The 14,491-nt window shown below is 38.0% G+C and overlaps 1 protein-coding gene across 1 annotated transcript; it reads right to left on the bottom strand.

Annotated features, from left to right (window-relative positions):
* Positions 1 to 951: 951 nt before the first annotated feature.
* Positions 952 to 10,719, bottom strand: LOC149783536 (U-scoloptoxin(11)-Sa3a-like). The gene is made up of 4 exons (XM_089933130.1): positions 10,272 to 10,719; positions 7,639 to 7,789; positions 5,873 to 6,108; positions 952 to 1,549 (listed from the first exon to the last, which is right to left on the bottom strand). Exons 1-4 carry the CDS (start codon positions 10,380 to 10,382, stop codon positions 1,334 to 1,336), a joined length of 714 nt encoding a protein of 237 aa, XP_089789256.1. The 5' UTR covers positions 10,383 to 10,719; the 3' UTR covers positions 952 to 1,333.
* Between the last annotated feature and the right edge of the window lie 3,772 nt (positions 10,720 to 14,491).

The raw sequence follows: 14,491 nt of genomic DNA, 5'->3' as shown, positions 1-14,491 counted from the left end.
CAACAATGATTTTTGTTATTTTGAGATTCACCATCATATCAGTTTTATCACGGAAACGTTCAGTGACATTTATTTGTTGGTACAGGAGCCCTACTGTAGCAGCACGGTTAGCAGCAACATCAGCGTAAAGTATTGCAAAAATATCATCACTATCTTCTAAGATAAATACACCTCTGTCGCATTCAGCCTTAAGCTGTGTAAGCCAACCATTGATGAAAAGGGACAACAGGATAGGGCTCAAAACAGAACCTTGTCTTGTACCCACTGTGCATTGGAAATAAGTAGTTAGGCCTTTAGATGTTCGGACACAGCTTTTCGGGTTCTATACACATCTCTTAAAATATTTACTATTTGACCATTCATACACTTACGTATTAATGACGATCATAATTTATCATGCCGCGCTTTATCAAAAGCTTTTCTAAAATCGACAAAAAGGCATTATTTGCAATAATATAATTTACAATAAGCATTAAGACGCATATCTTGCTTATCAATGAGGCTAGCATTTGGATGCGATTTGGATTTTTTGATTTTTAACGTAGCTTTAACAATTTTTCAGTCATATCTCTACGATGTCTGCAATGTGGCAGTTTATAGTGATGTCTAACACTGGGGCATCATGCCGCAGACATGTGGCATGATGTCCCACCCAGTCAAATTATCCTGACACCTGGCCAACCAGTCCTAACACTAAGCTCTTAATGCTGAGCGCCAAGCGAGGCAGCTGTTAGTACTATTTTTGTAAGTCTTTGGTATGACTCGGCCGGGGATCGAACCCACGACCTCCCGCATCATTTGGAAATGAAAGTCCAGGAAGAGTTTAAGGTACTGTTATTCATTAACCGTTAATATAGGTTTCTGGACGAGATGTTGCCCTCTCGTAATTACTGTAATACATTAATTATAACTACTATAATTGCAATTAAAGGAATTAAAGAAACCAATAACAGATAGCGTACAATATAATTAAAGTTATGAAATGAGGGTAAGTTCTTGAAATCCTGAATTACAATGGAGGCTTATGTTTGTGTATGAAGGTTTATACTTGCGTGTGAATTTGTCGTGTCGTACTTTTGGTTCAGAGATATATTTAATTCATGGGAAATTCAACAATCTGCTGTTCTTGTCCATTTGTGACATCATTGTAATGCCACAATACCTTACAATATATTGTATTTAGAACCTCTGAAATTTTGTTGTTGTTGTTATTGTTGTTGTTGTGTGTGTGTGTGCGTGTGCTCGCTCGCGCGCGCGCGCGTGTGTGTGTGTGTGTGTGTGTGTGTGTGTGTGTGTGTGTGTGTGTGTACACTGTGTATCCCTAAAAGAGTTTCTAAGTCCTTGCGTTCTTGAAAACTGCCTGACAGTACCGAGGCACGTAAACTCCCCTGGAATCATTGCTGTAATCCACTTTATCTTCATCTTCAATATCACTTGGGCACTTGTATCCCCTTGGGCATGCGCACTGAAAATGATATCCCACTGTCATTTCATGTTCTTTATCCATGTAGATCTTGGCACATAGAGACTTGTCTGTTTCACAGATGGGCTGAAGAAGAAAAAAAAAATATCAGCTCAAACATAACACATATTTCCTTTTTAATGCCTGTTCGTGAATTAGTGGATTTCTTAGATAAATAATTTTGATAACTGAATTGATAATTTTTTTCTTCTTCATTTCATTCAATAGACGCCGAAAACATTATGACCAAAGAATTTCATCTGCCGTGTTGTCAATTATTTTTCTAGTTGTAAGCATGGTTACCCGTCCTGCAATATTATTATATTTGAATCTTACAATATATTTAATATGTACCTGTTGTTGTTTGTTTTCTTTTTTACCTTGAATAGGGAAAGAGAATTTTTACCTTGAATAGGGAACTCGTATTTTGTGTACGAAAATACACAAAACAGCAAAACCTACACGGTAAACAGCTTACGCGTTTGCCCGGAATACAAATCTGCTACTTCAATCTGCTAATACCTGGCAAACCTATACGACTGAGCATAAACCACCAAGAAAAATTGCTTCTTCCGAGTAAATAACGAACATATTTCATTTCGAATGTGAAAAACTCAAGTATTTTCACCCACTCGATGAAATGTATCGTTATTCACGATACATACATATAAACTTTCACATAAGAACTGTTGAAAATGGCGGAAAAGATTCAAGAACTGTCTTTAAAGCTTCCTACATCGGTTCGTAGCAGGTGCCTGTATAGTGCTGGGTTGGGCAAAATAAGGCACACAGGCTGGATCCGACCAGTGGTTTGGATTCATCAGCATATTTAGATCATAGGGTCTGGCTTTAAAATATCTTATGTTACGGTCCGTACCCTGGAGGAAGTTGCCTATGCTTGGATTGTGTCGCGGGTAATTACACCCTGCTCAGATAGTCTCTAGAACGCCAGGCAAGTATAGGAAGAACCGAGTTCGAGTCCCTGTGAGGTCCTGCATATGTTTAATTGTTACACTTATTAGGATTGTATATTTGTAATCATTAGTTACCAAGAAAATGCGGAAAATATTTTAGAAATTGTCAGATAACATGGCTCAGGTAAAATTCTTAACAAGACCAAACGTTCGATCAAATGTAATTATAAATATTCACTTCTTTATTTTCCACTTTGAAGATGTACACAGAACCAGAAGATAACAGTGCAGAGAGAGAATGGGGTGAGGTAAATAATGAACATATTGATCTTATTCAAATAGAGGGTACTCGAGTGGCCGAGTGGTCTAAAGCGCTCTCCGTTACGGATCACTGACATCTCATCTCTGTCTGCGTGGGTTCGAGTCTCAGATTCGGCTAATGTGGGTATGTGAGAAAGCTTGCCAGTAGGTTCTCGTGGGTAGGTGGTTCTTTCCGTGTTTTTTTCTGGGTTCTTCCTCCACCATTAGTGAAGTTACTGGCCGCCATGTATAGCCTATCGTGTGCTGAAAAATGGTGTTAAACCCTACATCAACAACAACAACAATTTATTCAAATCGACCTTCATCTCTAGGATTTGTACACGTATTCAAGAGTCAAATAAATAAGAAACTCTCTCTCTCTCTCTCTCTCTCTCTCTCTCTCTCTCTCCTGGAAAGAACAATAAGAACATGTCACCCTGCCAACGGAAAAAATAGGACATAAACTTCCTCCCCACACGTCCCCACGGGGAATAAAATTAGGACCTCCTCCCCCACTTTACCATGAATATAAATAGGGTCTGTCCCCCTTCCCACTTTCCCTTGCGGAATATAATAGGACCTGCGCTATTTATTCTGCGCATGTATACCAGGATACAAGAGGGGCCCCGATTGGCCGAGTGGTCTAAAGCGCTTAACGTTACGGATAAATGCCGTCTCACCTCTATCTGCGTGGGTTCGAGTCCCGGGTTCGGCCAATGTGGGTACGTGAGAAAGCTTGCCAGTTGCTTCTCGTAGGTCGGTGGTTCTTTCTGGGGTTTTCCCCGGGTTCTTCCTCAACCATTTATACTGGCGTTAAACTCTATAACAACAATAACAACAAAAACGAGGATACCATAATTAGAATATGGACAGCATCACAAAGAACTTTACTTTGTAAGGTTGTCATTAAAAGTCCTAGGGAGGACTCTTAAAGTCGCCAGGGCCCACTTTCATAGAATGTATAAACTGCTCCGATTTTTGCATGCTGACGGTATTTAGTGCATTAAACATTTGTCTTGAAAGCATGTTGCTTATTTCGGGTTTAGTACCAAAATCTTGACCGTAAATATGATTTAGAAATAATTTTACAGAACGTAAAAACTGTTCTTGTGGTTCTTTTCATCCTAACACTAAGAACCTTGTTCGAGAAACGTCAAAAAACTCGTTCTCATGTTGAAAACCCAAACCAAGTTCGAGGCGGGAGTAGACAAGAGCAATGAAGATGGCATAACAAAGCATTTTCGATGTCGAGCAATAGTTCGCCATGGGTTTCGTTTTTCTTAATTGGAGATCAACTCGAATTATTTAGGCGAGCACACATAGGAACGACTGAGAACATATGAGAAGGTGCTCTTTGTGTGTGTGGGTGAAGTTACAGAATAGGTAGCCCAGAGATAGGCCAAAACTTACTCGACACTATTCTGATCATCAAAAAAGCGTATTTATCGATTTTGAGTATGACTTCATGTCAGAAGAAACGGTAACTACTCGAACTATTAAGTATTGTTTTATAGAAATAGGAAACGGGAATTGATATCCAACCACAGAAAGTACATTAAGAGAACGAAACCCAACAAATTTTCTAATAGGTATTTTTAATTATATTTTAATAAATATTCATTTGTTTCTTTGTCAACAGTATGTCAGTAGTAACTGAAACAGCTATCGATGAAGTGATGTCACAAAAAGGAAATTACATGGGGGCTTATAAAAGATACAAACAAAATGTAGCATGTGTCAATAGTTGCCGTTTGTACCAGCTCGGTTATTTACGGCACGAGGATTGACAGACGAGTTTCGGATATATCGAACTAGTTTATCATTCGCAACCCCTCGGTCCAATCGTAGAAATAGTCGAGGTGTTTGGAATAAATTGAAGTATATAAGTCCGAAGCATAATTTTGTATCGCAGAAATAGTAGAGGTGGTCCGAATGGAACAACTTTGTTTTTTCCTTCAACCGAGTTTGGAGAGAATGCAGCGTTGTGGCTCATTAACTGTCGTGCTCGACTCGAGACCAAAATGGTGCCGGTTCGAATCCTGCCATCGGATCAGTCTGGGTTGGCTACTGTGGGGTGTTCCTGGGTAAGGTACATTACTTCAATATAACCTACTAAACAGCTGTGCCGTTAAACACCAATTTAAAGAAATCAAGAATCAACCGCCTGATCACAGGGGTTCGTTACAAAGAAAATTAGGAGAATCCGTCCATGAATCATGGGATGGGGGAGTTCTAACCTGTAACAATATAACACAAGGGAAAACACAAGTCCCTACCCCTGGATAGTTCCAACACTACTAGTTTATCCTAACTGCGTCTTTTAATTTCCAACTTAAGCCAGTCGTAATCAAGAATAGTTTAATTTTCAAAACAGCTCGACACTCATCGTTCAGTTTGTGACATATTGGAGAAAATGCAATAATTGTTCGCCGATTTTGAAGATCCGAACAACCTAGAGTCTGTAGTTCAACAATAAGTATGTTTCAGGAGTTAACAGTGCACTGTGGAACAATGTAACCAGCAATCAGCACCAAATTTACCAAAATCAATAATTGTTTTTGACACCAAAATCGGCGAACAATTATTGCCTTTTCTCTAATATGTCACAAACTGAACGAACTGTGTCGAGCTGTTTTGAAAATTGAACTATTCTTCATTACGACTAGCTTAAGTTGGAAATTATACAACGCAGTTAGGATAAACTAGCAGGGTTTGAACTACCGAGGGTGCGGACTCGTGTATTTCCTTGTGTTATATTGTTAAAGAATGGAACCCCCATCCCTTGATTCATGGACGGATACTTCTAATTTTCTTTGTAACGAACTCCTGTGGCCTGATCACTACAGCAGGATGTCATTCGGACCACCTAGGCTATTTATGCGAGACAGAAATATGAGTATGATCCGTGTGATTGAACTCGAACTGACGAATGAGTTGTTTATATGACATGTTTAATTTCAACTCTTCATAACTCGAGACGTTTTAATTAAGTTTTCAGAAATTAAATGTATTATGGCATTTACCCTAACCGTTGTTTTGGTTTGGTTTTTTTGTGTGCATTTTTTTTTGGGGGGGGGGGGGTTGGGGAGGGGAAGATTTGATTTGAAATAAAAAGCAATGCAAATTAGTTCGTGGATCATTCTCCTCAAATTTGAGAGAACAATTGTACAATTCTTATATTCATTCTTTGCCTCACCTTGTCGCAGTAATATTCATAGATCCACAGACCAGTCAGATTGTTGAATAGGTGTGTCTTGTGTCGCCACCAGCCAACCAATTCATACATATTCCCAGGGCAAGCACAACGAACCTCCCTCACGTGCGGGCTCCAGCCATCAGTTTCTGTTTCCATGGTAACAGCTAATTCGTCTTGCTTGCAGTCTCTGTCAGGAATTATTGGGATGCAAAATCGATACTGAACTGTTTTGTCGGCTGGAGTGGAACATAGAATAATAACATATTGTGTAAGAAGTCCATAACCTAGCAATTATGGGATTCGGGTTTTATAGGTGTAATTTTCACTATTTTTAAATCGTTTCCTGGAACATAAGTTATAAACATGTAATGTACATCATTATAGACAAGAATTTTAAAGAAGGCATCGATCCGATCTATAACACGAATCGTGCCGTTCCTAATTTAGATAAGTGAAGAAAATTGAGAAGGGGCCCAGACGATAATATCCAGCCCGCGAATATGTTTCGATTGAGTCCAAGTGCGCTGCTCAGATATTGACGACACTAGATGAATGATTGTATCAAGCAAAACTTTTTGTACAGTACGTTAGCTCGTCCAGACTTGCCACTACATTCACTAATTTATTTTGCTTACTTTTAAAAGGATGAAGTGATGCAACTATATTATAAATGCATGCTATTCTTGTTTTCTAGCAGATGAAAATACCCCACGGGATCCTCAATCACATATGCCGCTCGGTGTACTGGCATGCTGATAACGATTATCATGGATCATGGAAAATGAAGTCACGCCCTTTGTGATTGAGAAGGGGTTAGGAGTGGTGGGGGGGTTAGGAGAAAGAGAGAGAGAGAGAGAGAGAGTTGATCTTTTCACATGCGCGTGTAGTTAGGAGTGGTGTCGACGATGATGTTATACCTACCTAAATTTGTCTCATTTTTACTCAAAATAGCAAATATAAAAGAAACTGAAGAGTATCGCGCTAATATCAGGATCAAACTTGTTTTCTTGGTCTATACTTTAACATGGTCACGTTCGCTTCATATGTTACAACTGTCTACAAATTTTAAAAAAAAACAAAAAACAGCACACATGTTGAGGCTTCCCGTGAATTATCAGTTAAAAAAAATAATAAAAAAATAAATAATGAATAATTGTTTCTATTTCGATTTCTAGATCCAGGTTATTTTCTGGCTAGAGCACGTCAAATGGTTTGCAACATTGTCATTTTACGTGTACTTTATCCGTGTTTCGGCCTTTTGACAAATTTTTATTTCTTACAATTTAGAAGAATTTAGTTTCTTTTGAACCTTGCGTTCATCTAAAGCTATAAAGCATCCTCTGTAATAAAGAGTTTTTTTTTGCCTTTCCGTTAAAATCTATAACGTACCCTGATTCCCCAGGCGAAACTAAGAGTCTCCAAAATGTGTTGAATATTCGACTTATGCGGTATTTATGAGATAGAGCTTTTAAGATTTTGGATTCATTTGGCTATAAGAAAGTGACCATTAACGTTAAATTTTCTTTGAAGTTGGGTGTGGGCTGTGATTTTCTTTCTGACCATACATTTTTTAAAAACTAATATGAAATATAGAATAAGATCATTTTGTTTGCAAATCAGAACAAGAGTATTTTACTAAAACTGTTTTGGGTCGGAAATTTTTAAAATAAAATATGACAGATCCCCTTCCTCAACACATACACACAAGCATCAGCGCGCAAATTAAATGGTAGGTCTCTAATAAATAGCTTTTATAACACTGATACCTCGTTCATAATGTGGCCAAGTAAGTGATTGTCTGTCTTCTTGCCATGATGTTGTACATCCTGGACATTTGCAGTAAGGCCCCTCATTAAACACTTGTTCATCCGGGTACTTCATCAGGGATGTGCAGACATGCGCATTGGATTGACATTGCTGTGGAATATAAGAAAAACTATTCACAACCATGCAAGTCAGAGGTTGCTGTATCCATGGTGATGGTAGTACACAGATGATATTCACACACCACATTGTTCTTTTTATATATATGTATATGGATTGTATACGTTCTGCGCATGGGCAAACGTTTGCAGAATCAAGTGTGAAAATTTGATCCACATAGTTCAAAATTTAACACGTGTGGTCTGGCTAACGTTTGCACACAGCAACATGTGTTTCGTCGTTTTTTTTTTTTAATTAATCAATTACTAAATTGAAACATTATGTACCAAATACATTCAGAATATAATTTTAAACACGAAAAATTGGAACGAACATTCCAACATTAGAATAAGTTTTATGTATCGTATATACTCGCATTGTAAGTGCGATTCAACTGCAGATTGCATAAATACTCCGGTAGATCCATGTCTATGCAGTTAGCTATGATTAACCAGTAGAACGAAAGAGCATAGACTCTGATCTGCTATCGCACCGAACAGAGTCTATGTTGTTTGCAGTTGGACCTGACCTAACATATACAGCATGTCCTGGGCAACGCAACTGACCAGGGAACAACGTGGATTAGTGAACTTAATGTATGTAGACACGAAGTACAACCTGCTAACGTACATATATATTACACAGAAAAAGCTTTTGAAATAAATATTTTGAGAATTTTTTGGGGGGTAAATCCCAATTTTTATGAGACAGTCACGTTTATCGATAGCAGTGAGAATGACATTTTTGATGGTTTGCTCACATGAAATGTATTTCGATGCCAGTTGAAAGCACCTGCTTTCATATTCTTAGAAAGTTACCAAGCACTACATAGTGCTACTGTTAGACTGGTTCTACCTTGACTTCTTCTAATAGATCATTTAACCAAATTGCAACTGGTGAAATACAACCAGTCTTACATTATCATATATTAATCTATATGCATAGAGCAGAGCGTAATGGCAAAGATAATAATGTCGTAATAACATAACGGTTAATTTAACAATGCTGTATCTGCTTTTGATAAATGCCCTACTATTGATCAGAATAGGAATATATATGAGAGTTTATCTTTCCACTAACCCTATTAATGACAAACGCCAAGAGGATCCGAAGAAAGTCTAGCTCTGGCATATAATACCTGGGTGGGGGTTAAAACCCTATTTCGTTTCAGACACAATATTACATGCAGGTGCTTTAATTTAATTCTGAATACTCGCTGGCAGTAAAAGTGTGAACTTTGCCGTTGAGGACTATTAATAGGGGAATACAGTTTCACCAATGACTGTCTTATCTCCTTTCATTTCAGGCGTCAAGTTCTGTTTTCAAAGCAAAAGAGAGTAACGGTTGTAAAATAGAGAATGAAGGACAGAAAGTCATTTACAGAAAGTCACAGGACATAGTCACTGACAGAAAGTCACAGTACACAAAGTCACAGTCTGAATTTTCATTATTATGAGAGATATGTAGGGGAAAAGTCACAAGACATCGAATTTGCTATGTTGCAGACTTTTATATGAAACAACTTAATTAAATGCAACTTCTTCAATGAGATGGTAATATAATATATAAAATACCAACTGAATAATTTTAAAGATAATTTCGTTTCAGAAAGAACTTAAGCCCCTAACCCCGACTATGGAAATCAATCGTACCATTCACTTGTAGAGTGAGAGCACCAACGTCATCTCTTCCAGTGTAATATAAGTCTACAAGGATTTGAACCAAAAACTATTTTGTTTCTGTTTGACCTTCAGTTGGTGAATATGGCTTAAAAATGGAATTATCATATACCGTTACAAATAAACACTTGCACATTTCTACATTAACTTTTATGTTTTGATTCCAACGAGTCAAGCATGAAACTCTGTGTGTGTGTGTGTGTGTGAGAGAGAGAGAGAGAGAGAGAGAATTATTGCAATATCGCCATGCGAGTGTATCTGCTATGAACGACACCTATGTACTCGATGCAGTTTCATCATATATGGGGATGTACACATATTCGAGAGGGTACGCTGTTCGTGCTAGGAGACAATACGATCGGTGTTGTAACTCGCTGACCCAGGATCGAATCTCAGTAGCGAGCAAATAAAATATTATCTAACCTTTATCATAAGCAATGTAATTATACTTTTGCTTGGCTCAGTTCAATTGATCATCACAGTTTTTATCTGGTTATTTATGGCACATCAACACAATTAGGTTATTTAGTGCCGGGTAAATTCGAGTATAGAGCATTTCCCAAAGACACACTATGGTAAGCGATACAGGCTGATCCAGTTATAAGATTTGAACCGTATGCATTGCAAGTGTGAACCACCAACCACTTATCCACTCCCGCTCTGGCTTCCATTGGTTGCCTTTTACAACATGTAGAGGCGAATCGGGCCTTTATACATCCCGAAGCCCTTATGGGGCAATCTTAACAGTCCAAACATAGTAATGTTATTTGAAAATAAACGATGACTACAACACTTACAGTGTCTCCCGTGAAGCATGTGGTCGTTCTGAGGAAAAGCACGAGGGTCAAAACGGCGGCTGAAGATGTCGGAATAATATTTTCTCGCGTCATCATCCAATACCACGCCATTAACGTATTTCTGACAGTCCGATCCTTCCTTAAAAACAAAGTCCAAGAGGAACTTGAGCCTAGTCCATTTGGCGAAAATATCAACCCAATGTGTCACTCAAAACAACGTTCCTTTTCTCCAAGAAAATATGGTAACTAGATATTAGTTAAGTCCACAAACCGGACAAATTTGATAGAGATTCTATGAGGACTTGCTGGTAGTGTGACCAGAATTCTTGCCTGACAAATCACAGGCTGTAAATGAGTTCACCTTACGACGATTCTAGAGCACGATGTTTTTCACTTTCCAAACAGTGACCAGGAAGCTTAGCCCCAGGAACTGCAGCTGGAAACAAACGCATTGTGCTATTGATCGCAAGGCTTCCATTGCACAAGAAGATAACATTAATTTAATTTTCATACATTGTGCTCATGTTTAACATTTTGGCTTCTGTCTCAATCGATTGAGCCTCTCTCTCTCTCTTTCCACACACACACAATCAAACACACACACACACACACACACACACACGCGCACGCTACCAACAGAAGGCCTCTATTGTGTACCCTTACGTGCTACATTATCATCAGGTCCTTATTTCTAAGGAATAACGCTAAGAAATATAATTGAGGACAGATTGTTGCAGATTTTTTTAGTAATTGAAAAGAAAAGATAGATACTATATAATGATTTTACCACGAACCTAATAAATCACGAACTCAGTAAAGGAAGCCATACCTAAATCAAGTTTGTTTTGCTTAAATAATATATACAAAAAATTCAAATAATCACCGGTTTTACATAATTCTTATCTTGCAATGGCTAATATCTGAATCCGGAACTCACATTTAAGATTAAAACCGGAAAAATGGTATATTCTGTACATGGAAATGGAATGATTAAGAAAGATAAAACTGTATGGGGTGCATCAATGTATAGTCCTCTCCTGGCATTGCTTACAATATCAGTTCTTGGGGGCCCTCAGACCCTGGGAAGAAAGTGAGTCAGACATATTAGGAATATAATCATTACATTTTACGCACAACATTTATTTCAGAAATAATTTTATTTCAGTTTTACAGACAATTATCCATTATTTATCAAACTTCCGCTTTAATTTAGACTGTTAAATACCACACTTCAAGACCGCTCCGGTGGCTTAGTGATTAGAGCGTCCTCCTCGGAAGCGGGAGGTCGTGGATTCCAACCCCGGCCGAGTCATACCAAAGACTAACAGCTGCCTCTCTTGGCGTTCAGTATTAAGAGGTTAGTGTTAGGACTGGTCGGCCTGGTGTCAGGATAAATAATGTGACTGGGTTGGACATCATGCTTCGTGTCTGCGGCATGATGCCTCATTGCTAGACATCACTATAAACTGCCACACTGCAGACATCGTAGTGATATGACTGATTTTTTTTTAAAGCTATGTTAAATATCCTAATCACAAACACACACACACCATGCTTCAAGTCAGGTAGTTTCATGTAATATGAATGACAGCTTTCTCCAACCGTGTTCTGAAAGTATCAATTATCCATTGTCCAATTAGATAGCACACAGTGATGTGCATTAGACTAATGGACGTAACATATCGGGTGGGTGAGTGGCGGACAGAGATCTGAGTTTGAATATTTCAATACTTTGGTTAAGATGGAGGAACCTAGAGAGGTGTCACAAGCACCAAAGTGTAACGCAGGTGTCAGGGAAATGCGTTTCGGGTTGTTTACAAAAAGTCGCTCGGCTGTTTCCGTAGAGGTCCCAGTTTGGTTGTATTTCAATTTCTATGCCTCTTGATCCAGTAAATGAATGTGCGTCAATTCCTCTAGTAGCATGTGCAGAGTCTAACGAAAGACTTCCACTGGAGCGCCTGATAATAGTTTTGTCGCCTGTACCAATCAGATTAAAATCAGATCTCCACTGTTATACATGAAAATAAGACAGCGACCGCTTGGGGCCATATTCCGGTAACCTACGTCATTATCTTAATCGTGAATTTATCAACCAATCAGATCAAGTTTTATATAATCGCGTTTGGAGAATGACTAGTGTGGATTAAGCGGTCGTCGTCAGATCTTCACGTTCAGATTGTCACAAGTACATATGTTTAGTTAAAACTGAAAAACTACATTTTCATTTAAGCAGCTAATCATTTTCCCAAAATCGCCAGAAAGACCTTTGATTTGATCTTATTATTTATTTGAACTGGATGTATCCCTTCTTTAATGGACTGAATAAAAAAAATAGGTGAATATATATATATATATATTCCGCTCCGGTGGCCTAGTGGTTAGAGCGTCCGCCTCGGATGCGGGAGGTCGTGGGTTCGATCCCCAGCCGAATCATACCAAAGACTTACAAAAAGGGTACTAACAGCTGCCTCGCTTGGCGCTCAGCATTAAGAAGTTAGTGTTAGGACTGGTTGGCCCGGTGTCAGGATAATGTGACTGGATGGGACATCATGCTACATGTCTGCGGCATGATGCCCCAGTGCTAGACATCACTATAAACTGCCACATTGCAGACATCGTAGCGATATGACTGAAAAATTGTTAAAGCTACGTTAAAAATCAAAATCACATCACATCACACACACACAGATATATATATATATATATATATATATATATATATATATATATATATATATATATATATATATATATATATATATATATATATATATATATATATCACTTGCAAAGCTAGGTATCTGGGTTGTTAACGTCATTGTGAATACATATTTTGCTAATATTGTGCAGACGAAATATAAGCCAAGTGCCTTTAGCATGTATACACAAAGCACATCTTAGCAATGCCCATGTATATTTGTTACATGATGCAGTGTTGTGTCAGTCTTTGAGTATATTGTTATTCCATAGCTATTGACTCTCGTCAAAACTTTAAAGACAAAATGTAACATATACTGGTGTTCACTTTGCCAGCTAATAAGAAGAGGGGTCAAGATGTAATGGTGTGCTGGATTGAACGTAACTGCTCCTCGTGTTTATAAACAGTTCAAAAAATGTCCAGACCTTTATATAAAATCATGATCCATGAGCAAGGCGAAGCTAACTACGAAGCTTTTAAAGCTGGCCATTGTATTAAACAAGATCAACAGTTTTGATGACCAACTCAACTTAACATAAATGGGAACTAGTATAAACAGTCTTTCATCGTCCTATCTTTGCTAGGTAAATAAAAGAAGAAAAAAAAAAAGAAAAAAAGAAACGAGTGATAAAGAGAAAGATAAGTGGTAATGAGTGACAGATGCTGGGCAATACATTACGTTTAAAATGACATTACGCCTAGTAACTGTAATAAGTAATTATTAAAAAATAATAGCATTACTTTTCACATGATAAATATGTACATGTTAATGCCAAAGGCCTATCTTCTGAACTATGGTGATTTTGGAGGGGTGGGAGTTCGTTGGTGTAGAGGCAGTCTCATATATGAACAAGAGGCCCAAGCCAGTCCGACACATCTCATTTGGCTGACATCCACATGAATACCAAATGCAAGAGCAATTGGCTGAGAAATCTGGGTTAGTAAGAGACTTTCCAACATTTTAAGGCTTGTCTATTTTCATAGATGGGATCCATATCTAATGTGAAAACGACATTGTTGTGCAAAGTGAAAAGGCATTCTTGCTTAACGTAACATTTAGCCATATTCTTTTCTGCGCTTTTTAAAAATATTCTTCAAAGCTTTGTATACTTTTTAGTAATGGTGACCATAATTATTTGAGAATTGACATTTTTGGTATCAACTTTAATCCCCTTTATGCCAAATGTTCTAGTTGATACTTATGCTGTGGTTTATGAGAAATTGTTTTAAATTGTAACTGCTGATGGATGACACACGAAAGACGACTGAAGGACCACTGGCCTTTTGGTATGAAGAACCAAAAAGATTTAATTTATTAAAACAAATTGTCAAAAATCAGTACAATTGTTAGGATGGGCTCATCATCCTCTCTAGCCAAAGACAATTGAAATCCTCACTAGCCAAGGGCCATTGTTCCACTGACCCTTGGCACATGCAGCAAAATTGAGACAGTATCTACCATTCTGCTCTCTGACTTAATGCAGCTGAAACTCATCCAATCAAACTGAACATTATCTCTGCC

The sequence above is a fragment of the Sinohyriopsis cumingii genome, chromosome 14 (assembly GCF_028554795.1).
Source record: "Sinohyriopsis cumingii isolate HCF-2022 chromosome 14, ASM2855479v2, whole genome shotgun sequence".
Lineage (NCBI taxonomy): Eukaryota > Metazoa > Mollusca > Bivalvia > Unionida > Unionidae > Sinohyriopsis > Sinohyriopsis cumingii.
The sequence above is the reverse complement of the archived record's forward strand: the minus strand, read 5'-3'. Positions and strand labels throughout refer to the sequence as shown.

What these genes read in the sequence shown, in the direction of transcription:
- LOC149783536 (XM_089933130.1), bottom strand. Translation starts at nt 10,382, where the DNA reads ATGGCGTGGTATTGGATGATGACGCGAGAAAATATTATTCCGACATCT. An exon ending in CATGCTTCACGGGAGACACT is followed by an intron (nt 7,790 to 10,271) that starts GTAAGTGTTGTA and finishes TATATTCCACAG; the next exon opens with CAATGTCAATCCAATGCGCA. An exon ending in ATGAATATTACTGCGACAAG is followed by an intron (nt 1,550 to 5,872) that starts GTGAGGCAAAGA and finishes TTTCTTCTTCAG; the next exon opens with CCCATCTGTGAAACAGACAA.